Source organism: Aythya ferina (assembly GCF_964211825.1).
Source record: "Aythya ferina genome assembly, chromosome: 4".
Taxonomy (NCBI): Eukaryota; Metazoa; Chordata; class Aves; order Anseriformes; family Anatidae; genus Aythya; species Aythya ferina.
The window spans coordinates 69,819,065-69,846,103 of record NC_140300.1 but is presented as its reverse complement, the minus strand read 5'-3'; the positions used below and the strand labels follow the sequence as shown (position 1 = coordinate 69,846,103).

General features: G+C 41.7%; 1 protein-coding gene across 3 annotated transcripts; it reads left to right on the top strand.

The window, feature by feature from the left end:
* Nucleotides 1-164: 164 nt before the first annotated feature.
* DNAJB14 (DnaJ heat shock protein family (Hsp40) member B14) lies at nucleotides 165-22,954 on the top strand. Of its 3 annotated transcripts, none has more exons than XM_084519405.1 (9): nucleotides 165-440; nucleotides 614-680; nucleotides 5,286-5,460; nucleotides 13,932-14,077; nucleotides 17,238-17,423; nucleotides 17,834-17,928; nucleotides 18,571-18,680; nucleotides 19,888-20,060; nucleotides 22,387-22,954. In XM_084519405.1, the coding sequence occupies exons 1-9, from the start codon at nucleotides 180-182 to the stop codon at nucleotides 22,509-22,511; spliced, it is 1,338 nt and encodes a 445-aa protein (XP_084375531.1). In that variant the 5' UTR covers nucleotides 165-179; the 3' UTR covers nucleotides 22,512-22,954. The 3 variants fall into 3 exon arrangements, with proteins under 3 accessions (XP_084375531.1, XP_084375532.1, XP_084375533.1); XM_084519407.1 differs by lacking the exons at nucleotides 165-440; nucleotides 614-680 and adding exons at nucleotides 723-2,813; nucleotides 3,822-4,225; XM_084519406.1 differs by lacking the exon at nucleotides 614-680 and having other exon boundaries at nucleotides 204-440.
* The last annotated feature ends 4,085 nt before the right edge of the window (nucleotides 22,955-27,039 follow it).

Genomic DNA, 27,039 nt, shown 5'->3' with positions numbered 1-27,039 from the left:
ACCTGCAGAATCCTAACACATAACCCCGGAGGAAACCCAAAACCGAGGCAGCCCTAAAAAAAACAAACAAAAAAACCCCGGTGCTGAGCGCTGAGCACCGCGGCCCCATCCCCACCCCGCTGGGGGTTGGGGGCGGCCCCGACCCCGGCTCCGCCCGCCCCTTCCCCCGCGGCGGGCGCATGCGCGGCGCTGCCCGGAAGCAGGGGCCGGGCCGCGGGGTGAGGCGGCAGCACCGGGAGGAGGGGACGGGACTGGGGGGGGCCCCGCCGCCGCCGCTGCCCCGCGCCCTGCAGCCGAGGAGGAGCCGATGGAGGGGAACCGCGACGAGGCGGAGAAGTGCATCGGCATCGCCAGGGAGGCGCTGGAGGCCGGAGACCGCGACCGCGCCCTCCGCTTCCTCGGCAAGGCCCAGAAGCTCTACCCCACCGACACGGCCCGAGGTGAGCGGGCGGCCCTGGGGGGGGGGGGTCACCCCGCACCACGCTCCAAAAACGGCGAACGCCAGGCCTGGGCGCCAAGTAAAGGCGTTCAGCAAACGTTTTCCACCCCCTCCAGCCCCCCAGCTCTTATACACAACCCCAGGTGCCATCAGGGCTCTTATTTTTTTTCACAGCGCACAGGGTTGGTTTCTTTTCCCCGCAGGAGTGGATGGCCGTGGCTGGTAAATCAGCAGGAAGGAGGTAACTCCGCTGCCTGGTTCGTATCAGGCGTGTGGCACTGTTTGTGTTCTTGCCGCTTCCTCGGAAATGCAAGCAAACAGAAGCCGGCTGCGTTCCCCTCAATTTCTGTAGTGTGGTGTGACGGCATGCTTGGAAACGTGTGCAGCTTTTTGGGATCTGTGTGGGCCAGGAAGGCTGAGCGTTTCAGTTCACCCTTAGCCTCCAAAATCAGTTAGAGCAGCTCTCAGGAAAACCAAAAGACATCTCCATGTGATTTGTTTTGAGCTCTTGTGCTTTGTTTTTTATTTTAAGTAGGACCGCTGCTGCGTAACCACCATTGCCAAGTATTCAGAGCAAGGAGCAGACGGCTAATTAGGCTATTGTCTGTAGGACGCTTCTGTTATTCACTGTGGAAATTAGCAAAGTGTGTCACGAACGAGGTGCGGGTCTGGTGAGAAGAGGATGGCCCTGCGGTTGTGGTGGTGGCCTGTGAGCTGGGAGCTGTGCGCCGACACCGAGTGCCTCCCAGCATTTCTCTGTTTCCATCCATCAGTGGCAGCTGATTGTTTGTGCTTCGTTTTCCAGGTATTATCCACCTTGAAACAAGGGCCTGATGTGTGGAACTGGCGGGCAGTTAAAGCTCCATCTGAGGCTAGTGAGAATTGCAGATGCCCTGATACCACTGAAACAATCAGGCCCTAGGCCTGGTTTGAACTAGGCACTTTGAAATTAGGGGACTCTGTAAACCTGTAATATCCCCGTGCTTCAGTTCCCTGGCCGTGGAGGTTGGTGATTCCTTTTGAGCCATCCCATTTCCTCCCAAAATAACAGCAGCTCCTTGAGTTTATTGAAGCTTGTCAGGCACTGCAACTGACCTGTTAATCTGCGCAGAAAGCTGCAAAGACACCGAATATCCTGTTCTCAGGACAGGGACTGGGAATTGTGTAGTAAATCAGGGCTGGAATTTTACAGGGAGAAAGAATAAATGAAACGGCTGCTTCGTTATCTCGTTGTCCTTTTAGATACATTACGTTAGGGGTCCGCCTGGAAAAAAAAAAAAAGAAAACAGTAATTCATTAGATAATTAAAAATCGTGTCATAGCATATACACAGGATAAGAAAATAGTTGAGGTTTCTGACTTAATTCTAACACAAACTGTTATTTTACAGATGTAAAACCCCATAAAGGGTTGGTTTTCTGTGGTGAAAGGATGATATGACAGCCTTGGGTGCCCTTGTGCTCGCTTGTTCTCTCTTTGGGATGTGCATTAGGAGGTACATTAGGAGGTTCCTTCTTTCCAGTCTCTCTCTGAAGTCACAAATTCACCATAGGGCATACCTGTAGTGTAAGTTTGGTGTCCCATCAGCAATAAAAGCAGCGAGAATGGTGGTGCTGAGTTGGTTTTGGGTTTGTTTTTTACTGGCAGGACCTTCCTCCTCCTCCTCCTCCTCGTGTTGCAGCTGCTTACAAAGGGAGCAGAGCAGCTTTTAACTGTTACCTCCGAAATGATGTGGCTTATTTTTGGCAGCATTTACGTTGAAAGTTCGGTCACCAGTGAAGTTTGGTTTTGCTAAGCAAAGCCTGAAGTGCGCTGCCTGCAGCTGTGCTGTTTGAAGGCTTTACTGGTGCGAAGTGGGAGCTCGGCGTGGCACTTGGCTGATGACTTCAGGGGAACTGCTCGCGTTGACGTCGCTCTTTGCTAGAAAACTGTTGAACAATTCAGCTGCTCCATCAGCCTATTCAGTTTGGTTGTGATTTTGATTCATCTTGCAACTGAGTGGGAACTAATTGCTTGTCTGGAAAGGATTTGGAAGAGTGGATGTGAAGATAACAGGATGGTCTCCTTTTCAAACATGTGCGCCGTTCTGCTTGGAGCTGGAGGCACCAGAGGACGTTACGGGCAGCTTTATTCTTCAGGGCTTCTCAAGATTGCCTGCACTGCTTCTGATGCTGCCTTTAAAAGCAAGCGTTTCGTTTCAGGAGTATGTGAGCTTCGTTTTTTGGGGGGTGATGCTCTCGTATGAGTTCAGCTGGTCTTCCCAGTAGTGAAATGGGAGTCGTGTTCGACCCGCAGTGGAATCAGATGCAGTGCGAGGATCTTTCATTCAGGAATGAGAAAAGGTGCACGCAGGAGAGCCTTCGTGTGCTTGGAGGTGAGGCTCATCGTCCTAACCTGCTAAGAAAATAAATTGTTGACTCCTTGCATATCCTATTTTAAAACACCTGTGTGCACTCTGGGATTTCCCTTTAATACTGTCAGTAGCGCCGTTCTAACACCTGCTTTTACCACCACCACTTCACGGATGAGTCAAAATCTGTTGTGGCTGTATGAACCGGGTATTTTTACCTGAAGGAAGCAGCAGCTCCAGACCCTTTGTAGGACGTTCCTATTCAGCGCCGAGCAGTCGCGTGTCTGTGTGTGCTGCGTCCTGCTCGCTTGCAAAGTTAAACGCTTACGGATATGACCGAACAACGCTCGCTCTCTGCGAGTGCCCCAGATTGTCTCCTCGGCACTGCAGCTCCGTTAGGCAGGCGGGAGTGTTGGCAGGGGTTTTAGGAAGTAGTGGTGTTGGAAGCGTAGCACAGGCAAGGCAGCTCCCGGACAGACTTACTGCCTTGGTTTGCTCCGAGGAGTTGCTGGAGGTTAGAAATGCGAATTGCTGCCTGTAGCTGTGTTTCTGCCACTTTTGGTGCTGCACAAGTGTAGGGATGGGGTTGTTCTAGAGGAATACAGGTACAAAGGCAGGCTTTGCAAAGCTGCTCATTAAGCATCATTTACGGAGAGTAAGTCAGGGTGGCGTGATCGATAGCATCCCACGTTACACCATTATTAAATACTGAAGGTCACGAAACAGAAGAAGAATAATTCTGTTTTATCACTTATCTGGAGCAAATCTGGTCTGCAAACACTTCATTTTGAGGGCACTCGTGTTCACATCTCTCTTCTCGATTAGTTATTACTTCGTTGACCTGAAGACTTCAACTGCGGTACCAGATGGTACTGGCAGCAGCTTGCAGCTACTCGGATGCGTGCTTCAGTTGCAACCCTTCACGCAGCTACAGCTTTCCCGTTCTCAAGAACTTCACTTCGTTTGTAGTGAAAACACCCCCTGAGTGTACAAACCAGCACATAAACGTGAGCCTCGTCTTTGTTTCCGCAGTGAAAAGCCTGACCTGACCACTGAGGAATCGTGCTGAGGCAGGCACGAACGCGAGAGCAGCGCTGAAACCATCTGACTGTCTCGGTCAGGCTGCCTGGGGCTGCCTGCCCGCAGGTAGTGGGCAAAGCCTGAAGTAAAAGCAAACTGGGGAGCTCCAGGAAGCACCTCTCAGAAAAGTGCTTCTCTTCCTTTTAAACAAAGCTCTGCTTCCTTTTCCTTCCTGTGCTGCTCTGAGGTACAAGCTGGAAATGTGGAGGAGCCCGGTTCGCTGCTGCTGTGGGAGAGACCGTGCTGGTCAGAGGAGAGATTTTAAATTAGATTTAGGGGAAAGTCCTTCAGGCTGCTTCTCATTAGCTTCTAGAAGAAAATGCTTTTTCACGGTAAAGTGACAACGTGCCTTCACGGTGAGTGGGATCTTCTTTAATGACACTAAATCCTGCTTGTTTATGAAATGCTGCGGAGTTTGCTCAGTGTAGTTTGCTCTGAAAGGCTGTCTCCTCAGTAAGGAGAGGCTGTTTAATAAGAGCTGGGTGCAGCTGACTGGTCCCGATTTACCCGGGGCAAACAATCGTTGAGATTTCAGCTCGTGCTGTCTGAAGGGGGTACAGAACATCAGCTTGTGGCCACCGATGGCTCAGGCTACAAAACTTCAGCTGACGTGCTGCAGAACCCCCTAGCAGGGTGTGTTGCAGTTTTGCAGCCTGACACAAATGTGGCTTCATCTTTCTGGTTCTCACCCCTCTTGCCACGATGAGACATTATCAGTGCTGTTCCGAGGTGTAGGGCTTCTCGTGCACCTCCCCAGGTGAGCGTGGGCTCGGTTGTGACACTCGCCGAGTCGTTTATCAGGAAGCCTCTTGTTCGTGACCTTTTTTTTTTTAAAGAAACAACGGAAATGAATGGTCAGTTTTGCTGTCAAGTCCATAACTCTTGGTTCAAAAGCCTGTTAACCAGATGAATATCATATAAAAAGTATTGTTGTGTCATAATTATCAATAAATCTGTTGCCAGGACAAGTCTGCCTGCTTAGGCAAACCAGGAGCTGGGTTTGGGCTCTGGGTGGAGCACCTGTCAGGTTCTTTAGGGTGTTAGCTTCGTTCCTCTTTTCTGTTTGCAGTTGCTTATTCAGGTACTCTGACGTTTTCACCCCAAAGAATGCGTTCAGTGCCTCTGAAACACATGGAGATGGAGTACCTGGACATATTCTCTGCGGTATTAAATTACCTTGACAGAGATTGAGAGAATTCCAACCACGAATTTTGAAATGCTTTTCCACAGTTGCGCCATACAAAGGAGTTGCAGAAGGGCCTCAGATACGTTTGCGGTACAAAGTGATGAGTGAAAAGAAAGGGGAATACAGCAGCTAGTCTCTTACGGTGCAGTGCTCCCATTGAAGGCACTTGAGAGCCCTGACTTAATTACTAATGCCCGTAATGATGCTACGATATCCTGTTGTTTTTGCAGTTTTGTTGGAAGCTATTACGAAGAATGGAAGTGCTGCTGGGGGAGGCGCCTACTGCCGAAAGCCAGCCGGCGGCAGTGATCAGAGTAAGCCCAGCAGCACGAAGGAGAGCAATGCCTCTGCTGGGAGCGAGAGTGGGAAAGGCTACACCAAAGACCAAATGGAAGGAGTATTCAGGTATGGCCTTGCTTAAATACACCGCTGGTTTTCATTCTGTGTGTTGCATGCTTACGTTTTCAGAGGTAGCATCAAGAGAAGCAACAGAAAATTCAAAATACAACTTGCAGGACAGTGCTTCTATTAAATATTTTTATACTCAGCTATCTAAATTTGCATTGCATACTTACTCTTTAAATGTCTGAAGCTGTTCAGGCTGGCCTGAGCCCAGCGTTAGAAACTATTTTGTTCTGGAAGTACAGATATATGAGAAACATGGAAGCACGTAGCCTAAACACCGTTTGTAAACTGTCTGGAACTTCATGTAGCATGATACCATTAAGGCGGGACAACAGCAGAAAAGGAGGATGTGAGAAAAGAAACAAAGACCAATAGAAATGTCCTTTTGAGGCAAGTAACTCGTAGGTTATGTGATCATTACATGCTCGTTGTCAGTAGCAGTGAGAAAAATACTGTTTGAGATGTGCTCTTTTTTTTTTCTTTCCTTTGCTAAAGAAATACTGACGTGGCCACTCTAAAACTGCACACCTCCAAACCCACCTTTATTTTCAGATAAACAGAGCCCGGATATTTTCAAGGGAGTTCAAAGAAGGGAAATGAAAAGGCCCTCATCTCCTAGTTTGTGTAGGGTGACCTGTTGTGCAGAACACAAATCTGTGTGTTAATTTTTTGCTGTGAAACGTACGTCGCTGTTAATATTGTCTTGGGATCTTTTCCTGACGTTCAGCAATCTGTTCAGCTGCGCTGCCAGTGAGGAAAAACTCACCTTTCTGTGCTGAAACAGCAGCACTGTATTCAGGCAGGTAGAAAACAGCATCTCTCGTGGTTACCCTCTTCTTGTGGCTATTTACTAAAACTTTTCATTTACCATCATCTCCCTGGCTGATTGATGCAGTTGACCTTCATGGGACATCTAAAGTAAACTCTGAATTAACACATAGAGTTTCAACCACCTTGAGATACTGGCTGTGGTACGTGTGTGTGCAGGTGAGGCCGTGGGCACGTCTGTGAGCCAAAATATCCAGAAAGTAAATCCTCCATAAAACGAGGCTTAGATCAGATGAAGACATGTAACACGTTTCCAGAAAGCTGCTACAAGTAAGGCTGTGTTTCTGCCAGCGTTCACTCACCCGTGACGCGCCATTCTGAGCTGCAGTCTGCTTTGACATCAGGCTGCCTGCAAGTTCTTTCTTGTTTGCTTATTTGTTTTACGAGAAAGTAACATTCTCCGCTTCTTCTTGCCTAAAATGATGCTACAGAGCCAGCTTTTCTCCACGGTGTGCTTTTATGGGATTGCTTCCTTGAAGGGCCTTACTAGATACCAGACAAAATTATTCCGGTGTGGGGAGATGAGAACCAGAGGTATTCACCCAAGTCACACACTGAGGATAATATTGATGCAACACTGCTTTTCAGTGACTATTTCAACAATTTATTTTGTGAATATAAAATTTGGGGTTATAATCCCTCTGGAGGGGGTTGCAAATAAGCATTTGTACTAGCTTGCAGAGTAGCCCAAGTTTGTTTATATTTTACATACAACGTAGAAAATCAGCTGTTAAAACAGTATCTTGACCTTAGTCCGAGTGATGCATCCTTTAGCATAGCAGATCCTAAACCTTTGGAGAAAGACTGCCTGTTAGTTTAGATGTGCAGTAATCAGCAGAGCAAATCTCTGGCCTTGCTGGAACATTTGAAGAGTTTGTCACGTTGTCTGTTAGTGACATCAACACGCCACTTAAAAAAATTTGTGGTGAAGAAGAAGAAAATAATGTTTTCCTTGCCCAGGAGAACAGTATTAAATCCAAACAGTGGGCTAAAACCTAATGGAAAAATAGAACACATTCAGTGATGATAGCTGAGGGGAAGCTCGTATTTAAACCACAGTGAGAATGAGCTTTTTAGTTGGAAACATGACAGGCTGCATATGTTATTGCTTCAGTCGGGCCCCAGACTTTTCCAGTTAAATGAAACGTGCCCCTCTGGGAAGGGTATTCTTTAGAGAGTCAAGCTTGTCACCACCATATGCTGCTGCCTTACCACAGCTGAACAGTTTTCAGAGCGTTGAATTGGTTATAGAAATGCTGTGTGAAAAAAAAAAAAAAAAAAAGGTGGGTTTAATTTTGTTTCATGCTTGATTTCTATTTTTTCCTGTGAAAAAAATACATTTTTAAATAGCAAGGTAAGAAATCTTAAATTCTCTGTTAATTCTGAGTCTTACCATGAATTTGAGTCCATCAAACTAAATTGTTCTGTATGTTTGTGATTTGAAAGATGGTCATTATCCTCAGGTATTCTTCTCTCTAGGAATTTTTGGTTCAGTGTTAGTAACTCAGTGTAGACTTGAGAGGAGGTGTTCCAGATGTAACTACACGTGCCACGTACAACCGTTTCTTATAGGCACTAGTGAGCAGTAGGAAAGGGATGGCTCTGAGCTCTCCAGCTTGAATCACTGAGTGGTATGCCTGGAGTTGCCCAGAAATCTTAAATTTGCTTTAGGTTTAAGAAGCTTAGTGAAGAAACTTGGATCAGTAGAACTAATTAAACTGCATTGCTTTTCTGGGTTACTCTAAAGGAGTACAAACAAACACCTGAGTGCTGTTTTTATTTTTTCCACATACACAGGGGACGCTGCTCACTAGCAAGCTATCATAACACTTTTCTAGAGCATTGCATGAGCTTGCAAACAAGTTACTCGACAGGGAGAAGCCTAAGGTGCAATACATTTCCACTGATTGCATAAGTGCTGGGTGATGCTCGGATCTCTGTAAGAAACGAGAGGTGAAACATCTGTGTAAGAAAGAAAATGGAAACTTATTTTTCTTTTACTTAACTGGAAAAGTGTTAATTCTTACAGATTACAGTCGTCAAAGAGCTGTTAATTACTTTCAAGCAAATTCTGTTCGTAGTATCTGCCTTCTTATACCACGTGTACAGATGCTTTGGAAAGGTTTTGTGAACTAGCATGAAATTAAAAATAAAAGAATCAGTTGCCTGCTGTGCATTAATCTTTCCCATTTCTTTTTATGCTGTCAAATGTGTGTTATATTTTACTGCATAATTTGAAGAAAAATGTTTCTGAGCTGTCAATAGGTTGTACACTTTATAAAGATTCCCTTTAAATGATCTTAAAACTCATGGGATGTCCAATGCCTCTTTAGTAAAGAAGCTAAAGCATACATTCCAGATTACCTTTTTGAGAACTGCAAAAATAACTGCTGTGAGTAGTAATATATAATGTGTTAGACTTGGTTTGCTGTCTTGTGAAAGCTTTGTTGGAGTATTGCTTCTCCTGCACTGCTAGTGCCTGCCCCTTGGAAGAGAGCACAGGAAAGGTTTATTTATTTATTTATTTATTTATTTATTTATTTTGGATCTTTGAGCTAGAACCAACACAGACTGCTAGAGGCATGAGCTCTGTAAGGAACCTTGCAAGGCAGGATTAAATTTCATCCAGTAGTGGTCAGCTGTTAATCAGCAACTTGATTTGAATTCATCGAGCAAACCAAAAATTCTCTCTGTGCATTTCACGTAAGGAATGCAAGCTATGTGCAGGCCTTCTGCACACTCAGCAAAAAGATACAGCGTTACTTTTTTTAACGTGGGGTCACGAAGATAATTAAAATAGAATAATAAGAGCAGTCAACAAGTCTTTAAAAAGAAAGAAATCAGGGCATGCCTTTAATTAGGCTTCTAGGACTGCTGTGAATCATTGAAACACGCAGTTGAATGGTTGGGAAAGTCAAGGTAGAAATCATAGTTACAAGGTCTGTCAGGGAGAAGTGGCACAGAAGATGTAGTGGCAGAAAGCTTTAATGTACATTTTTTACCATTAAGCTACGCTTTACAGTTAAGAAAAGAACTTAAAATCTGGAGGAAAGTACGCTAATGTGAGCATAGATTTGAGTATTTCATTTGATACAGGAGAAACAAACTGAGTGAGTGCATCTGAGTCCAAGTACCAAGAGATGCACCCTAATGTGGTGTCGCATCTGTAAGAAAAACAGTGACCTGAAACGTCTGGGACATAGCAGGGGTAAGCTGGTAACAGCTTGAGCTCTGCAACAACAGCGTGGAGATGCCCCTCTTTCCAACACAGAACACCTGTTGCAGACCACTTTTTTTCATCCAAACCATGACTGGCACATTCCCAATTCAGCTGCAAGATGCCGTTTGCTTCATGCTCTCTGTCATCATTGGAAACTTGGGCCTAGGTAGAAAACTGGTTTGTGCTTCAGTACATTTTTCTGCTAAACGCTGGGATCAGCGTAGCTTCCTTTTGCGCAGTTCTTTATCTCTGGCATTCACATTGCTGCACGCTGTGCTGCTCGGTTTAGATTACCATCGGGAGAAATAACTGTGGCTCCCAGCAGGAGCTTTTGGAGATTGTCGTCCAAGTATTTGTCTTTTGGGCCATCCCTGTGTGTGCACACAGAGGTTTTGGAAGGCCCTTTGAAATAATGTAGTGGTAATCAAAATCCATAGCTACTGATCAGTGCAGGTAGTTGATGCAGAAGCGCAAGCAGGTTTGGTTAACCTGATACAAGCTGTTGACCTAATCCGAATTGTAGATTTGAGCAGTGGAACAAGGAGCAAAGCAATAGGATCACATTGTTTTGTAAGCACAGGAGAAGCAGTGGTGGTAGCCCCAGAACTTCTGCAGGTGAAAGCAGACATCTCTGCTTTTCTCTGCTCAAACAATTCAGCAAGGGCAGAAATCAGCTAAAGAGCAGAAGGAACTTCAGAGTGATTCTGAAATAGAAGCAATCCAGCCAGGAATGAAAAATGCAAGAATCGCAGCTCACAAAAATAAATTGATGCTGAAAGCAACAACTTTGAAATAAGCCAGAAATAAACAAACAAACAAAAACCAGTTCAATACGAACAGCTAACATCAGTGATCAGCATTTTCTAAAACATCCACTGGTTTTCCTCTAACTCTGCCCAGCCTCTGCTGGCCTGTGTTGCGTGACTGGCAACAGGAGACAAGTGGACGAGTGCTCCCTCCATCCCTCATGAGACAAATTTCCACAGGACAGCTCAAAGTTCAGGCAAGGGATGGTGGCAGAGTGGGGATTGGGGTGCATCAGCCTACGATATCAGTTGGCTCGGAGACGAGGTGAGGAGTAGGCCGAGAAGGCCGGCTTCTACTAAGGAGCAGGGATCAGAAGTGGGCCATGGCTCCAACAGCTCCCAGCAGCTGGAGAGAAGTTTCTGCTAAAGATGGTGGCAGGCTGAGGGAAGAGGACTTAAGACACCACAAACACTGATGAATTTGTTTAATTGGAAAGCACCTTCTGATCATCTTTGCTTGTGCTGCCTTCCCCAGTGCGAAGCTGCTGTGGAAGGAGTGTGGGTGCAGAACTACTCGGACTTTGCTGAGGGGGCAAGAACCGAGCCATTACCCTGTAAGGATTGCTTTTTGCCTTGAAGTGACAAAAGACAAGACAAAATTAAAGACAAATGTAAGACAAAATTAGGCAAGACTCTAATGTCAGGGTGTAGTGAGGGTTTCATAGCACATAGTCACTGCTGAGGATTCCAGATACAGGTGCAGTTTTTGGCCTCTGTGTATTTACACGATCATTTGATGTACTTTAGCTTTAAAGTTTGATCTGCCTAATCCAAAGTCCTGCTGAACTCTGCAAAATTGCCTTGCGTGGGCCACGTGCTTCACTACGAAGTGGCACGCAGCAGCGCTCCTGGGGCTGTCCACAGAGTGCTTGCAGCGTGTGGTTGCTGCTGGGGTTTGTAAGAGCCAGCACTGAGCTGCTTGAGATCTGAAGATGAAGAGCTGAAGATGTGTTCACTGAGGCAGTGAACAGGAGTCACGTTATCTCGGGGTTCATCCTGTGCAGCAGGACATACCTGGTCTGGAGGCTCAGTGACAGGTCTGTGGCAGGCAGCATTCCTGTGAGTAGGCCGGGCCCATCCAGACATTAACCCACAAGGAAGAATAAAAGTCAGGGGTGGCCATCACAATCTCACAAAGGCTTCTTTGTTCAAGGCTGGCTGTTTAGCCTAGGCTAGCCAGTCAGGGTATGAGGGCAATTTGGAATAAGGTGTGCTTGAAATGCTAAGTTATAGCTTCATACAAAATTGGGAATGTCGCAATGGAAATATCTGTGCATTTGCATATTTTGTTTGACAAAGCAGACATTAACAAAGATATGCAAAGAGAAAACAGAAATGTGTTATACCTTGGCAGAACTTTTATTTCTTGACACGTAACAGCTCATTGGTGTGCCAGGCTCAGGATAGCAGTTTCATGCACCTCTTCTGAGGGCAAGCTCTGTATGAGCCACGCAGCAGGTTCCTGCCCGCACATCCTCATCAAGACGTAGCTCTGCGTTGGTGCACTGGCTCTAAACAGTTTGTGGGCTCAGAAACTGGTGAGTCATGTACTGACGTGCTCATCTTCTGATCAGTAATAGCCATTCCTACTGTCCCCGTCAGGGATGGCCACCACGGGACTTCCACTGGCCGCGCATGGGAGGAAAGTCTGGGGCAAGTTTTGGAGGATTAGAACAGGCTGACGTTCCTTGGGCTGGTTGTTGTTGTTTTTCCTTTGCTTTTCTCTTCATCCTACAGTGTTATGAAGTTAATTTTTATTTTTTTTCATGTTTGTTACTACCAGGAGAAATGAACATATGCTTTTGGGGAAAAGTTGAGGTGAAGAACTTGGACCAGATGCTGAGATAGCAATTTCTTGAAATAAATCTTAACCTGATACTACTAGACCTTCAAATAAAGCTGTTTGTTCTTGATACAGTTCATAAGTAATCCAGATCTTGAGGCTAAAGATGAAGGGATCTGTGTATGCTACCAGAATTTTTGCCAGATGTACAAATTAACAAACACAAGTTTCCAGTACTCAGAGTGTAATTTAATGTATTTTCTTTCCATTACTTCTTGTTGACGGATTTACTCTATTCTTTTTAATTAGCTTTATCAGCTTCCTAACTGCAGCTTATTAAACACTACTTCAATATAATGAGCTATATTTGTGTCACAGGATGTTTGTGCATGCATTCGATGCAGTGCTCTTGTGAGCACTGCACCCAGACAGCCGTGAAAGCTCGTGTTGTTCCATTACACCACAAAAAGGATCCCTCAAATGAAACCTGAGTTGATCAATGTGAGAGCTACGGAGGACCACACACGATGGTGTGGGTGTGCTCCTAATGCTAGCATTCCCTTAATTACAGGGTCCCCATTCTTCATTCACCAAACTGCCAAAGGCTTGCTTACTCCCTTTTTTTTCCACTTGGCTACTCTGTGTATAGTCTTTGTAACACTAAACCCATATTTACCTAGAAATGTGTGTGATTAAAGGAATGTGGACACAGTTATAGCTATGTGAAGAGACTCGCATTAAGCTTTTAAAGTATTTCTGGATGTAATTTCTATTTCTTGCTCAGACCAGCTCTTTTCTTTTGGTATTCTCCAAATGTTAGCGTGCCTCGTTTCTGCCATGCAGTTCTGTTGTTCAGCCTTATTTTTCTCTGTTTCTCATCTCTTATGATGAACTCTTAACTTTTTATTAAAAAAAAAAAATAAAACAAAACTTAGCAGGATTGATTTTAAGGTGTATTTATCGGTTTGATGAGTTCTTCCTACCTACATAGAATTAACGTTCTCTCAGTCCCTTGTGACTGCAGTTTCTCTCTTTTGGGTATTGTAAAGTATACAAATCATCAAATCATTTCCAGGTTTTGCTGTTCATCTCTGCGTGAGACTGCTTGTAGTGTAGACTGCTATATATAATATAGACTGCTTATACTGAATATTTCCAGGTTTTCAGTGTCTTCACTGAACATTTGTGATGAGTCGAATCTGTAATTGCAGGAACCGTTTATGTTTTTTTAACTTATATTAACACTTACAGAAAGTTTCTTAAGATCCAGGTGCATTCCCAGCAACAGAGGTGTTCTCACATACCTTATTTCCCTCAGAAGTGAATGTTTGAATGAATTGTGAGTTGACTTTTGTTTGGAGAAAGGAAGGTATTGTTTGTTTTGGTTTATATCCTGCATAACGAAATGCATTTGCTGTTGACAGTCAAAACTGGTCTTTCTACCTCCTAGCTCTGCAAAGTAAATTTGAAATCCTCATTTTATGCATTATTAACAGCAATATTCACATAATTGGAGATAAGGAAATTCTGTAAAAACTGCGAACAGAAACCTTTTCTTACAACAGTGGTAGTTTTACAATACAAGTAGAGCAAAATAAATTTATGCAGTAAGTAATTTTGAGTACAGTAGTTTACTGTGCTCGGTTTTGAGCTTATTGTGAACAATGGCTTTCTTATTTGTTTGTAGGGTGGATTTTTTTGTTTATTTTGTATTAAAAGCGAGAGTTGTAATGTATTCCGTCAGTACAACATGTTAGCTCATTTGCAGCTGTGTTCTAACATACTACTGTTACATCTTTTTGGTTACAATATTTTTTTTCCTTTTCTTTTGCAGTATAAAGAAATGCAAAAATTATTATGAAGTCCTTGGGGTGTCGAAGGATGCAGGTGAAGAAGACCTAAAGAAGGCTTACCGAAAACTTGCTTTGAAATTCCATCCGGACAAAAACCATGCACCGGGAGCAACAGAGGCTTTTAAAAGTAAAGTTTTTACTTAAACTTTCTTTTATGATTGAACTCTGTCCGTTTAAAAGCAACTCATCTGCATTGTTTGATTGTCATTCTATAAAATTGTCAGTGTGGTATTTTGTAGCTAATATTATACTGACCTTTTTTAGCCAAAGAAATGTTTGACCTTTATTATTTTGGCATATACCTAGAAGTTGAGATGAATAATGTGGACTTCTGGAGAGGGTTCATTTTCAGAGGATTGACTGTAATTTTCAGGTACAGAGAGGGAATACTAATGCTTGCTTTGTGAACTCCAGTTGCGCTTCTTTGCTGTCATCCATTTTGACTGAATGTAAGTCTATCAGCTGAAGCTGGTTCAATGTAATATTGGTACATACGATATGATTATTCAGATTTTTGAGGCGGGGGGGTTATAGCATTTGCCATTACTTTGGCTTCTGGAAAACCTGTGTCAAGAATGGTGATTTGAATGAAGAGTAGTAGTTACATGGAGTAAATATTAACAGTCCTCATAAATATGCTACTTTTTAGGATAGGAGTAGTACACTTAAAAGGACAAGTGACACTGGTTGGTGCATTGCTTTTACTGGATATGCAGCTTGTAGTGGATGGTATTATATTACATTATAAGTAAATTGATTTCTAGTTTAAGCATTGATGTAGCCCTCTAAAACATCCTGAGTACACAAAATTGCCATGAGCATATTCATTTTTGTATTGCTGAAATTAATAGAATTTTACTAGGTAAGCATTTGAATCCATGACATTTGCTTTTATTTCAAGCTCAAATAGCAAAGTAACAATAGCAAAAGGCAGTTTTTACTGAATCGTGTTTTGCTGAGTTACCTTTTTGTTAGAATTCCTCCCATGTGTGTACTTTTGTTACTTTTTCCATACAAAAAAGCATTTATTGAGAAACGCCCATTCATAGTTGCCTTTGCCTGTTTCTTTGATCAAGATTTACAATCTGATCTGACCTAAGGCTGCCAGGCTTTGCCCACTGCAAGGAGAACTGTTTTGAAGAAAACTACTGCTTCATCTCAAACATAGATGAAAAGAAACACGAATCTGTCTGAAATGATCATGCAGAAACAAACGATCTGTGGTATTTGTATTTTTTCCTGCATGAGGTTTATATTCAGACATTTTAAAAAAATTATCATTTACAATGCTTACATTGGGGAAAAAAAATGCCAACAAGATTTCTCAAGATTTTAAGAGGTAATTATAATAGCTTGTTAATAATTACAGAGAAAAGCAGATGTACCATAGCAGGAAAGCTTATCAGTGATTGTTGTTTTAATAAAGCTATGTGATGGCTTTATTCTAAAAAGGTGTTCTTATAAAATTGTCTCCAGCCCTAGAAATTAGATAATTCCTCCCTGTTAATAGCATTTTAAATAATCTTTGAAATATTGGAAATCAGCATCTTATTATTTAATCTTTGATTTAAAATGAGCCCTTTGGTCAAGTTGGATTTCTTGGACTTAATTTCACTTTCTGGTTCTTAACTAGATGAGTGCTTGAACAGAAAATCTTGCTGACTAAAAAATACAAATAATTTTGAAATAATTATTTTTAAATATTTAAATAATTCAGATTTTTAATCTTTAAAGAAAGCTACAATTTTTCTTGCATTGAAATGATTGTCATCTCTTTGTATGGCTCAGTAAATGTATCATTTAGTTTGCCTTTAAAGGTGCCTGATGAATTTCTGACATACAGTTGAGACAAGGAGTTTCATAACAAAATGTTAAGAAAATGTGCTTTATTTTAAGGAAAAGTTACATTAGAAAACAGAATTGAGTTTGGTGTCAGGCAAGGTACTTGGATCTTTAAACTACCTGGTACTACCCTTTGTTATATTAAGCAATCTTCCTTGAGGTTTTATTTTAGGTTAGAAGTTTGTGATTTCTTCAAATATAATCACTTTTAATCTCTTGGAATCTCTTTCATTTTTATGTCCTTTATTTAAAGATAACTCTATTTGGATCAAATCTGTTTTGAATTAGCATCAACTAATCAAAAGCAAATAGTAAACGAATAGTCAAGAAAGCTTGCTGACCATACTGTGACAGTATGGTGTCTTCATTTTATATGCTCACCTGATTAATGTCACCTTAAATTTTAAATTGTTGAAAAAAAATCTAAGTTTTTTCTACTAGTTTTATCATTGGCTGAGTAACAGAGTAATCTTGTGGCAGCATTTGCTGTCCTTAGTGTGTATCACATACTCCCAGGCTTAATTTCTTTGAGTTTTCTTCTCCACTTAAAGTCATTCTTAATTATTATTGGTTCTAAGGGCATCTTAGGTTTAGTGAAGACTGTGCATTAAATGTCAGCAGAAGTTTTCCTTAAACCTGCAAGAGCTGTGTGTGTGCACAGCAGCTGGGGTCAAAGCTCATAAAGCCAGCAGGCCTTGTGGTCTTTTCACACTGCCTCTTTCCATGCACACCTAGCTGAGTTTTTCCCTTTCTGCTTTCGAAATTGAAGTTGTTCGTTCATGGCAATGTAGCGTGAAGTGGGACAGGCAGCCAGGCCAGACTCTAAATGTTAAGGTTGTGTCAACAGCCTGAGGAGCACACAGGTTCCTGTCAGGCACGCACGTACACCTCTAACGTTACGTCGTGCAAAACTTCGTGTTATTAACGTACTCCATAAGGAATCTTCAGAATCGTGAGGAAAAATTTCATCTACAAGAGCAGGGACATAAAGTTTACACACTGAAAAACGTTTCCGCTTACCACATGAAACCAAAGAAACCTGCTGAATCTATGATGATTTCAAGTTAAGCTGCTGGAGCTGACTGAACTTTGTGATTGCCCAGCTTCAGAGCTTTTCTTGCAGTGCTTGATTCTGTTTTCTCAGTTGCTGTGAGAAAGAAAATTTCCACAGAGGTAGGTTTTCCCCTAAAAAAAGGAAGAAAACTGCCCCACCTTCTGCCCAGTTCAACAGGTTAAAAGGCCTGGGAATGGTGTTGTTGGGAAACCTGGTAAAAACCGTGCTACAGACAGTAGAGATGTTTCTGGACCCTGTTGTACTATAGGTGATTTGTAACACAGCAAAGAACATCAGTCTCTGCCTGTTCTTGACTTCGAAATTGCAATTTTCATGCTGGAATAGCTCCTATCTTTAATTTATGAAAGTTGTCTTTTATTCCTTGCTTCAGAAATCGGAAATGCCTACGCTGTGCTGAGTAATCCAGAAAAACGAAAGCAGTATGACCTTACAGGCAGCGAAGAGCAAACGTGCAATCACCCTAGCAATGGTAGATTCAACTTCCACAGAGGCTGTGAGGCAGATATTACTCCAGAAGATCTATTCAACATGTTTTTTGGAGGGGCATTTCCAACAGGTATTTGTATTTGTCGGCATAATCATGGGAGTGGTAAACTCTGAGCAGTAGTACCCAGAGTGGGATTAAAGTTTGGCATTGGAAAACAACAAAATGACTCCAAACACCCTCCATCCCCAACTCTAATCCATGTCACATTTTAAATGTCCTCTAAGTGTTGCTAAATCGCTAAAATGCAAGTTTGGTTGTTTGGGGTTTCTGTGGTGATCCTACGGTACATGAAATAGTAAATCAGTTGGTTTAAAGCTTAAAATATTTATTTTAAACGGCTTTGGAATTGTGAGTTACCTTAAAGCTGGGTTATTTTATGCATCATCATGTGGTAATGTTAAATTCTCTACGTTGTTGCTCCTGTTTTGACCTCTAAACAGTTTCTTTTAGATTTTAAATGTGGATATTTCTTTTCCTAGGTAGTGTACACTCATTTTCTAATGGTCGTGCTGGCTACAGTCATCCCAATCAGCACCGTCAGAGTGGACACGAGAGGGAGGAAGAGAGGGGTGATGTATGTTTAAGCACCATTGACGTTAAACTGCGGATTGTGAAGTTTTTTTGTAGTCATTTTCAGTGATGTGATTGTACAGTGGCTCTGTACTGTAGAGGAAGATTTATACTTGCCCGTTACATATTTTAAAACTTTGGCAGGTGGTGGTCTTACTGATGTGGTAGACGGACATGCAGATTTGAGAAGATAATAGCACGTTTTTGTAAATCCGTTGTTGTATGCCACTGTCATGCCAGCGCCTGGTCACTAATTCTTGCTTGCATTTAAAAGTTAATTTGGGCTGAAGTAAGAATTGTACTTATGAATTATACATAGTCCTATGTAATTGCACATGATTGTATTGATGAGACTAAAACACGGAGTCCTGTGTGACTGAATTCAGCTATTAATTTAATAGTGGCTTGTGGCTACGTGCTAACTTAGGAACGCTTGCAGCTTCAGCATGCTACAGATATTGTGTATGCATTGGAAAGTTAAGATAACACTACAGTGTTTGCAGATTTGTAGTTATAGTTTCAAAGTAGCTTTTGAATCTTGAAGTAGAAAGTCATGCTTAGAATTAAATTATGTCAAATGTACCTGCTAAATTGATGCTGTTTTATGAGATACCTGAATCTGTTGTGGTTTTTTTTTTCCCCTTAGGGAGGTTTCTCTATGTTCATTCAGCTGATGCCCGTTATTGTGCTGATCCTTGTCTCCTTGTTGAGCCAGCTGATGGTATCTAACCCTCCTTATGCCTTATACCCAAGATCGTAAGTAATTTTCAATCACATTAGTTTAAAGCAGGGGGAAGGATGTTGTAATCACCTTTTCCCAGTTAGAAGCTTTTAGAGAGCCTTCCATTAGTTGGTCCGTGATTTCCCACAGTCAGGAAAGGGAGAGAAAGTGTAGATGAAGTGAAGCCAAACAACATTTTTAAGGTGTGTACTAAGAATATGCTGTGCGAATGTAACAGAGAAAAGAGATTAACAATACTTGAGTTTAGGAGACCTTTTAATAAGACACAAAGGTGTTTATGTATCTCCAATGTATTTAATCAAATGCTGAAACCTGCTAAGGCTCATCATTATTTGTGATTATCATCATCTGTGCTTATAGCCAGCAAAGTGCCCGAAGGCAAACTCATCCTTATCAACTAGATAAGGGCAACAGAAACTGCCTGTTCTGTATGATGATAGTCTATCTCTGTTTTCTTGCAAGGGATTTTGATAGTGAGACTTATGTGTTTCGTACAGAAGGATCCTTTTTTTTTTTTTTTTCCTTAAGAGAAAGAACTTTTTAAAATACCAAGCATGCAACTACCTAACACACTTGTCCCACTCGTCACAACTATTTTAACAATCCTCAGTTCCATCTAGAGCTCTCAGCTCCACAGCAGAAAGGCTTTTTTTCTCCTTTATTATTTTTCCAGAGTTCTTTATTTCCAAAGTGTGTTGTTGTTCTTTTCTGCATCCAAGTTACTGTGATATGTATAAATACTTAGCTGCCAAAATGTTTGTGCACGCTCCTTGATTTTTAATCTGCAGAATGCCAGCAGGAAAACGGATTTGTCAAGGGTCGCAGAAAGCAATTTAGAATGGAGATGCCCGTACTGGGCTGTCACAATAGTGACCCGGTTTGTTTTTTCTTCTGTTGTGTTTAAATGTAATTTTCTATTATCAAAGCTTGTATGTGGCTAAAGAGGTATGAAACAAGTGTCTTACTAAAGTGTTTTTTTTAAAGATTAAGGATGAAAACAGCAAAAGTTTAATGCTCTCTATTTAATGTAATAATGAAGGTAGTATTTTCTTCTCTGGCAGATGGTACAGCCATTCATTTCACTGCTTGTCTTGAAATGGCAAATTCAGTGATGTGCTGTTCTTCCATAATAACAACATTTTTAGAAGTATGTTTGTGTTATAAAAAAGATCAAATAACCATCTAGTCTCTCACCCACCTCTTTTTTTTTTTTTCTTGCAGAAGTACAGGTCAGACAATTAAAATGCAGACAGAAAATTTGGGTGTTGTTTATTACGTCAACAAGGACTTTAGAAATGAATACAAAGGAGTGTCGTTACAGAAAGTGGAAAAGAGTGTGGAAGAGGATTATGTGTCCAATATTCGTAATAACTGTTGGAAGGAGAGGCAGCAAAGTAAGTTTGTTAATATCTTTAATTTCATAAACACATGCATTACTAAAAAAAAAAAAAAAATCACAGGCAAGAATGAAGTGCTTATATTATTAATAAAACTGAATGAGAAAGCAAAGGTAAGGTTCCCCGCCGTTTCTCACTTCTTCAGACTGTCCCAGATAGTGTCACTTAATTTTGCTGTGACCTAACCACCATCTGAACGTCCTCAGCAATTTTAATCTATCATTTTGTTATCTGTGACCATTTCTTAGAAAATGACTACATTGAATTGGTAGTGAGAAAGGAGTTGCTCTAAGTTCAGGACGAAAGCTGAAAATTTTAATCTCTTCTACATTATTTTATCATGGCATCATCTTTTGTATTGTGTATCATCTTTAGGTGCTTTAATATAAATAAAACAAAAGCCCAGATGGATGTTTCCAGCGAGAGAAAAGATAATCTGCCTGGGACTACAGTACCAATGGCACTGCTTTTCCAGGCAACCAAGGACACCCAACATGACATGTTAGAACACCATAAGCTAGAAATCAGTGCTTAGCCTTTTGCCAGTGCTGAGTGATTTTTTTTTTTTCCTCCCTGGACTTGGTTCCTTGGCTACATCAGACTTTGAAAACAATCTTTTTAGTTCACTGGCTATGTTTCCTGCCTAGTTTAATATAATACAAAGAACTATTTCCTTGAAGGAGATGCAGCACAGAACTTAGTGTTAAAGCATAAGAGTACTGAGTAGCATCTGCCATCTCCAAATTATCACCCTGCTATTCTATTACCTGTGACCAAATGGTTTGAACTTTCAGCAGGTAAACTTGGGTAGTATCCTACCAGAGAAAAAAGTCATTTGTGAACTGTCAGTTGCTTACTGAAAGCAAATTTCACTCATTATCTGAGTGTAACTGTCTGTTCCTGCAGAACTTCACCCTCTGCAGACCAGCTGCCCAGCCTTTCTGCTGAGATGGCCCCGTAGCTCCTCCCAGCTGTAAAAGCCAGACAGACCTCACAGTTAGTCAGATGCCTGCACAGGACTGAAAGCATTCATTACAGTTGACCTCTGTGTATACAAATACAAATCACTGCCCATGCACAGCAAGCCCACTGCTTCCCAGAGGCGTTACCCTCCGTATTCATTGCGTATGCCCAAGTAAAGCTCTAGAGGTTTACAAATTGCCCAAAGGAAAGCAGAACTGTTGGCAGAAAACTGTGCCAATCAGTCACATGTATGCAAGAGAAACACCTGTCCTTCGGGGGGAGAACTACCAGATGGCTGCCCTGACTACTCGATTTGATCAGAATAATGTTTTCCAGGTTTTTCAAGTACAGGAAATCATCAGAGTATGTTTGGCTATAAAACAAATAAATATCAAAATCTCTTGTATGTTTTCCAACTGTACTGTCCTTTGATTATCTTGAAATGATTGAATATGCCCCCTCTTCAAGAAATTTACATCCTATTTGCCTTCTACAAGTGGCTGCTAGATGAATGATTGGTAGTCATATCTTATGAAATGCTTTGCAATAGCGAGAGATGGTTGTTAACAAAAATGAAACACAAGAGAGAAGCCAGCACAATAAAAAGGGTAGATATTCTTTGTACATTTTTTTTCAGCAAAATGTGGATTGGGTAGAACAGTCATGTTGTTTGCTATCTGCAAGTTATCAGATTGTGTAAACTACCCTAACTGACATTCAAGAAAGCAGGCCCTAATAGATTTTCTCTACTTATAGAAACAGCTGACTTATATTTTTAGAGATTTAAAACACATGTTGTGATTTTGATATTTTTTTTGACAGTTAAAATCTTCTTTCCAACATTGATTGACATTTAAGAATGAATTAAAATGCCATTGTACACCAGTATAATACGGAGAGCTCTTTTAATAATTCCTCTGAACACCAGCAGGCTGAAGCAGCATCAGCTGAAGTAATGAGCTTAACCTTCAGAATGGATTTTTGGCACAGAGAAGATGCTAGAGCTTTCAATAACGTGCAAAATGAGTGTTGCATATATCCGTTTTGTTTAACGAGACCTGATGCAAGTAGTAGCTTTTGCTTTTGTTTTGTAATCAGGTACTGCTGTATGAAATGTGGGGGTGCTGGAAGGCTGTCACCACTTTCTCTGCTGAAAAAGATGAAATGTTTGGGAAGACCCAGTGAAGGGAAGCCTGTAGCGGTGCCGTTTAGGTGGTGTCTGTGTGTAGTTAGAATAGACAGAAAGAGAAAAGGGTGAGGATTAAACCTGAGGTGTTTCAGACAGCTCAGAAGAGGGATGCATCACGTGCAAAGCGTTCAGTTTCTAACCTGAAAAATCTTCTTTCTTCTTTTCTTCAAGAAACAGACTTGCTTTATGCAGCAAAAGTTTATCGAGATGACCGTCTCCGAAAGAAAGCAGATTCCATGTCCATGGACAACTGCAAAGAACTAGAACGGTTGACCAGCCTCTATCGAGGAGGATGAGCAGCAATTGTACACATACATCTTTATGTATGCCGTTATTTCTCTTGTAAATTAAGAAGAGATTTAGTTTCACCATGAATGCTGGAAAAGAGGGGTGGATGTAAAACTCTACTGTGTAGCTGTTTCCAGAAACCTTATACTGAAATATCATTTAATGGCTTCTTTACCTACTGTGAAATATAGATAACTTTAATTGTCTAGATTTTACTTCAAAGCTTCTGTGAATTCTTTCAGCAGAGAGAATAGCTCAGAAAGGATGCTATACTTGTAGAGACTTAGTCATAGTGGTTCTCCTCTACCATATTTGCCATGTAAATATCTGTGGAAAGAACACTTTGTGTATATACGAGTTAAATGACTTTCTATTTAAAATCTCAGAAATTTAGTTCCATACAACATTTTGTCTCACTGATGGAATAAATAGTATGATTACATCACTCCTATTCAGATGTCAAGCGTGTGGAGTTGAAACAAGATTTTTTAATATTTTATCTCTAACTCTATGTAAAATCTTTAAGGTTTGTCAGCTTAGAAGAACTTGGTATTTTTAAATATAATAGCATATATTCCTAATTATCTGTTGGGGTGTATTGATCTGGTGTAGAGTAGCAGTTCGCTGTTGTAGTTTTTTAGTGTTTCTAAGCAATGCAGAGAAAACTAAGAAAAACACTAATCTCTTTTCAAAGTAAGTATTTGCAAATTCTGTACAGACCATTGAAAGCATTGCTTTTAGTACTTGCAACAGTTTACAGCAGCTCTCCCGTTTGGTATTCCAGCAGCAGTGAATCCGTATGTCTGGCTAACACGCATCTATAGCTTCCTTAATTTTCACTGGAAAGGTAGAAAACACGCAATAGTAAATCTCAAAAGCTTTTTTTTTAAAAAAAGGCAACCTTTTTTTTTTTTTTTTTTTTTTTGCTGGGAGACTTCCATTTTCTTACTCTTTTTTTATTTCAAGCTAGGTCCTAACAGTGATTCCTCAATGGGCACCACAAGTGGAGCATGGAAATACTGCTCAGGACAAGCTTTGTGCCTTTCTACACTTTTGCCAACTGTTTAAATGCTTGCTGGCTTGCAGTATGCTCCTGTGGTCGGAGCCATGTCGCTTGTCCCGGGCCACGAACTAGAGGAGGAGGTAGCGTATGCATTTTTCTGGACCAGAATATTGCTGGATTGACTTCTTAGAGATGAACAAACACCGATTGGTTTCTACATCCAATGTAACTCTGTACTTGGAAGCTATGTGTAGCCACACCTGACAATGAAACAAAGGTGTTTTGAAGCAGCTATGTACAATGCACTTAAAGCTTGTTGAAAGTGGGTTGAAAATGTATTTTTATTTTATTTTTTGACATTTTAACAGTGCTATGCAGGAGAATGTTTTCTTGTATTTGAGAATGCCAGGTGGCTTGTAACAAGGGCAGTATTTTTTTGCTTGAGAAAACTGCCGTCTTTGAACAGTGCTCTCAGTTTATGTGGAGCCAAATTCTCATCCTAAATTGAAAGTTTAAAGACTTGACTGACTTCACTGGAATTCCTTCTGATCTAGTCTTGCCATTTGAGAGCAGGATTTGACTTCAGAAGTACACTATATGCCATTGCTCTTGGTGATCCAGAAATCAATTTGCATGTGTACCTTTTCTAAACTGTCCCACTGGAAATGCCTTCTATTGAATTAGTTGGTGTAACGTGAGAAAGACTAGCTGCAGACTTTTGACTAAGCAGCTGAAAGCGCGACGTTCAAGGTAGACATCAAAGCTTGAGGTACAAAGCAGAAATAAAAGCTGTTGAAATAAATAAAGGGTTGGTTTACCGGATATTCTTACCGTGATGACAGGAAAAGGGAGAAGAAATGGAAGGAAACCCAAACGTTTGAAGTTTGCCCAAAAAATTTGCACAGAAAACATGAATTCCCGGATTTTCAACTGCCCAGAATGTATTGTAATTCTACTAGGGAAAACAAAACAAACTATCAAATTACATACTGGCACTCCTGTGTCATCTTAATAGCAAATAATTGTTCCAGAGGCAATAAGTAGTACGTACTTACACCTTCTGGTCCACAAATGGGTCTGAGGTTGCAGGCAATCTCTCGGTTAACAGAGGAAAAAAGATGGGCCGTGCATTTGTCAAATACTGGAAGGATGAAGGCAGAGTTAAGAGATGGTCATAGCAAAGCTGCCGATGGGTATAATCTGCCCTGCTCTTACTGCTGCTGCGGCTGAGAAGTGGGTAAATGCAGAGTTGTGCATTAGGATGGTTAGATTGCTATCAGCATCTCAGCCAACTGCAATAATGCGGTGCCTGCGTGTGGCGTAACGACCACACGGACACCAGGGTTCTTTCAGGATCAGTAACCGCTGCTACTTTTATTGATGACTTTACTTCATTATTCTGTCTTACCGAGGACAGGCTCCCTTCTTACACCATTCCCCCACAGCAGTCCTTTTCCACTCACTATTCACTGGTGAAACGACTTTGCTCAGCAACCAGCAAACCCCCAGCAACTTCCATGCCTTGACGGCTGGAGAACAAGCAACCCGAGAAAACAAGGGTCTCCTGAATCACCCTTCTGTGTTCCCTCTAAACTCTACATTCCTGATGGCCTCATCGTTAAGTCTGATGCTATCACCAACCATGGGGCTGGTCGACCCCCATGGCCACACTCCCACATCTGTGTCCTATGGCAGTGCAGGTGTCCCAGGAGTTCAAAAGGGAGACCTAAGTTGTTTCCTCAGATTATCTATTGTAATTGCCATTTAAAAAAATGAAAAACTGTCAATATATTTATACTTGTGGAAAAATGCTACTTAGCATCTAACAGATTAAATAGCTGTGCACTTTGAAATATGCGGAATGATGCTATTACTTTCAGAAGCATAAAGATTAACCTGCTCTAAATACGGCCTGCAAACATTCTTTTAATATTTCAAGTGGGTGTTTCTCTCCTCGTGATTTTCTCAAGTCTTTCTTCTCAAGTCTGAAGGTTTTTTTTTCTTCAGAAATGTTACTGTCTTCCCTGGTCTTGCTAAATGGAACCTGCTGGAAAATTCAGAACAAGTTTTCTTGTGAGCAAGATGCTAACTGAAAAGCGTGGAGTACTGGAATCTTTACAGATGACCTTTCCTCAGAAGGTGAAGTTCTCATTAAAATAAGATACTGGCAAGAAAAGGGAAAAACTAAATTGTGTTTTTGAAAATCCCTCAAGTTTACTAGCTACTAAGAATTAACTTCTTACTCTTTTTATTTTGTTATGACCTGTGTTGAATCTGGAATTAAAGATAGCACAAGCATGGGTTCTTGATCTCTTCTTTAAAAGAGCAAGCAGGAAAATCCTGCAAAAAGTAAAAATCCTGGCATGACGTTTTGACATACCATGGTGAAAATGAGAGATGATTTGCATTTGCTGAAATGCAACATTGGTATCTATTGTGTTTGTGGAGCATCCTGAGTCACAAGCAAGTTCAGTGTCCACATCTGATCAATGTTTCCCTGCAAGTTCTCTAAGTGTTTAGGAAAAACGATTAAATTTGGGTTTTGACTTTTTTAAACAGTCTTGATTCTTTTCCAAGAAAAGGTTAAAAAAAAAGTCATCACTAAAATGTAATAGGTGCATTTGAAAAGGCAGCAGAGACAACTTTAACTTATAGATGTTTTTAATATAATTTTATAGTGAATGCCATAAAGGGATTAAAGTGGGTGGACGAGAATGTGTTTTGTAAGGCTGCTTGCTCCACGGATTTCCTTTCATCCCCTAAGCAGTTGTAACCCTTCCTTCTGGTAGACCTGTTGGAGAGAGCAGAGGGAAAGCGCAACGGTAAAACCAAACGCCTGGTTTTAGGAAATGCTTTTAGTTTATGCGAATTCCTGAAACGATACCTGAGGTGGGTTACTTGAGGTACCTCAGGTGCCGCCTCAGGTGCAGCAGCGGAGGAAGCTCGGTGGCTCCTGCAGGCTGGCTGGCAGAGGCCGCCTTGAGAAGCCTACCGAGATGTAATGGATGTAAATATGTGCACTACGTTTGGCGTATGGTCAAAATGCTTTGGGGAGGCAATAAACATGGGAATAAACACGCCCGAATTTCTCTTCTCCAGGGTGACCGCGCAGCCCCTTGGTGTGGCAGCAGCTCGGTGTGGGTGCCAGGTTTCTCGGCGTTTGTAGAGGGGACACGGGAGCGCCCTTGGTGCCAAAGACACCTGGAGAGGTGTCACTGGGGTGTGCTGCGTGTGGCGGGGCTGCTGGCTCTGCAGGCAAAACCCCTGTCAGCCTCACAGCCTGCGGTCGTGCTCAGGGTGATGGAGAAAGGGGCAAAACGCAGCATTAGATGTGGAGCTTAGGGATATGTTTTAGTGGGGACTGTTAGCGTTAGGTCAGAGGTTGGACTCGATGATCTTGAGGTCTCTTCCAACCTAGAAATTCTGTGATTCTGTGATTTAGCGTCGTGCTTGCACACTGTGAAACATTCACACGTTCTTTGGGGACTAAAACAGGCCGGGGTTTAGTGAGGAGGAGCTCCAGAGAGCCGAGG

Coding starts and splice junctions, on each gene's coding strand:
- DNAJB14 (XM_084519405.1), top strand. CDS start 180: ATGCGCGGCGCTGCCCGGAAGCAGGGGCCGGGCCGCGGGGTGAGGCGG. Junction 5,461..13,931: donor CAAATGGAAGGAGTATTCAG/GTATGGCCTTGC, acceptor TTTCTTTTGCAG/TATAAAGAAATGCAAAAATT. Junction 17,424..17,833: donor TGGAGGGGCATTTCCAACAG/GTATTTGTATTT, acceptor TTCTTTTCCTAG/GTAGTGTACACTCATTTTCT.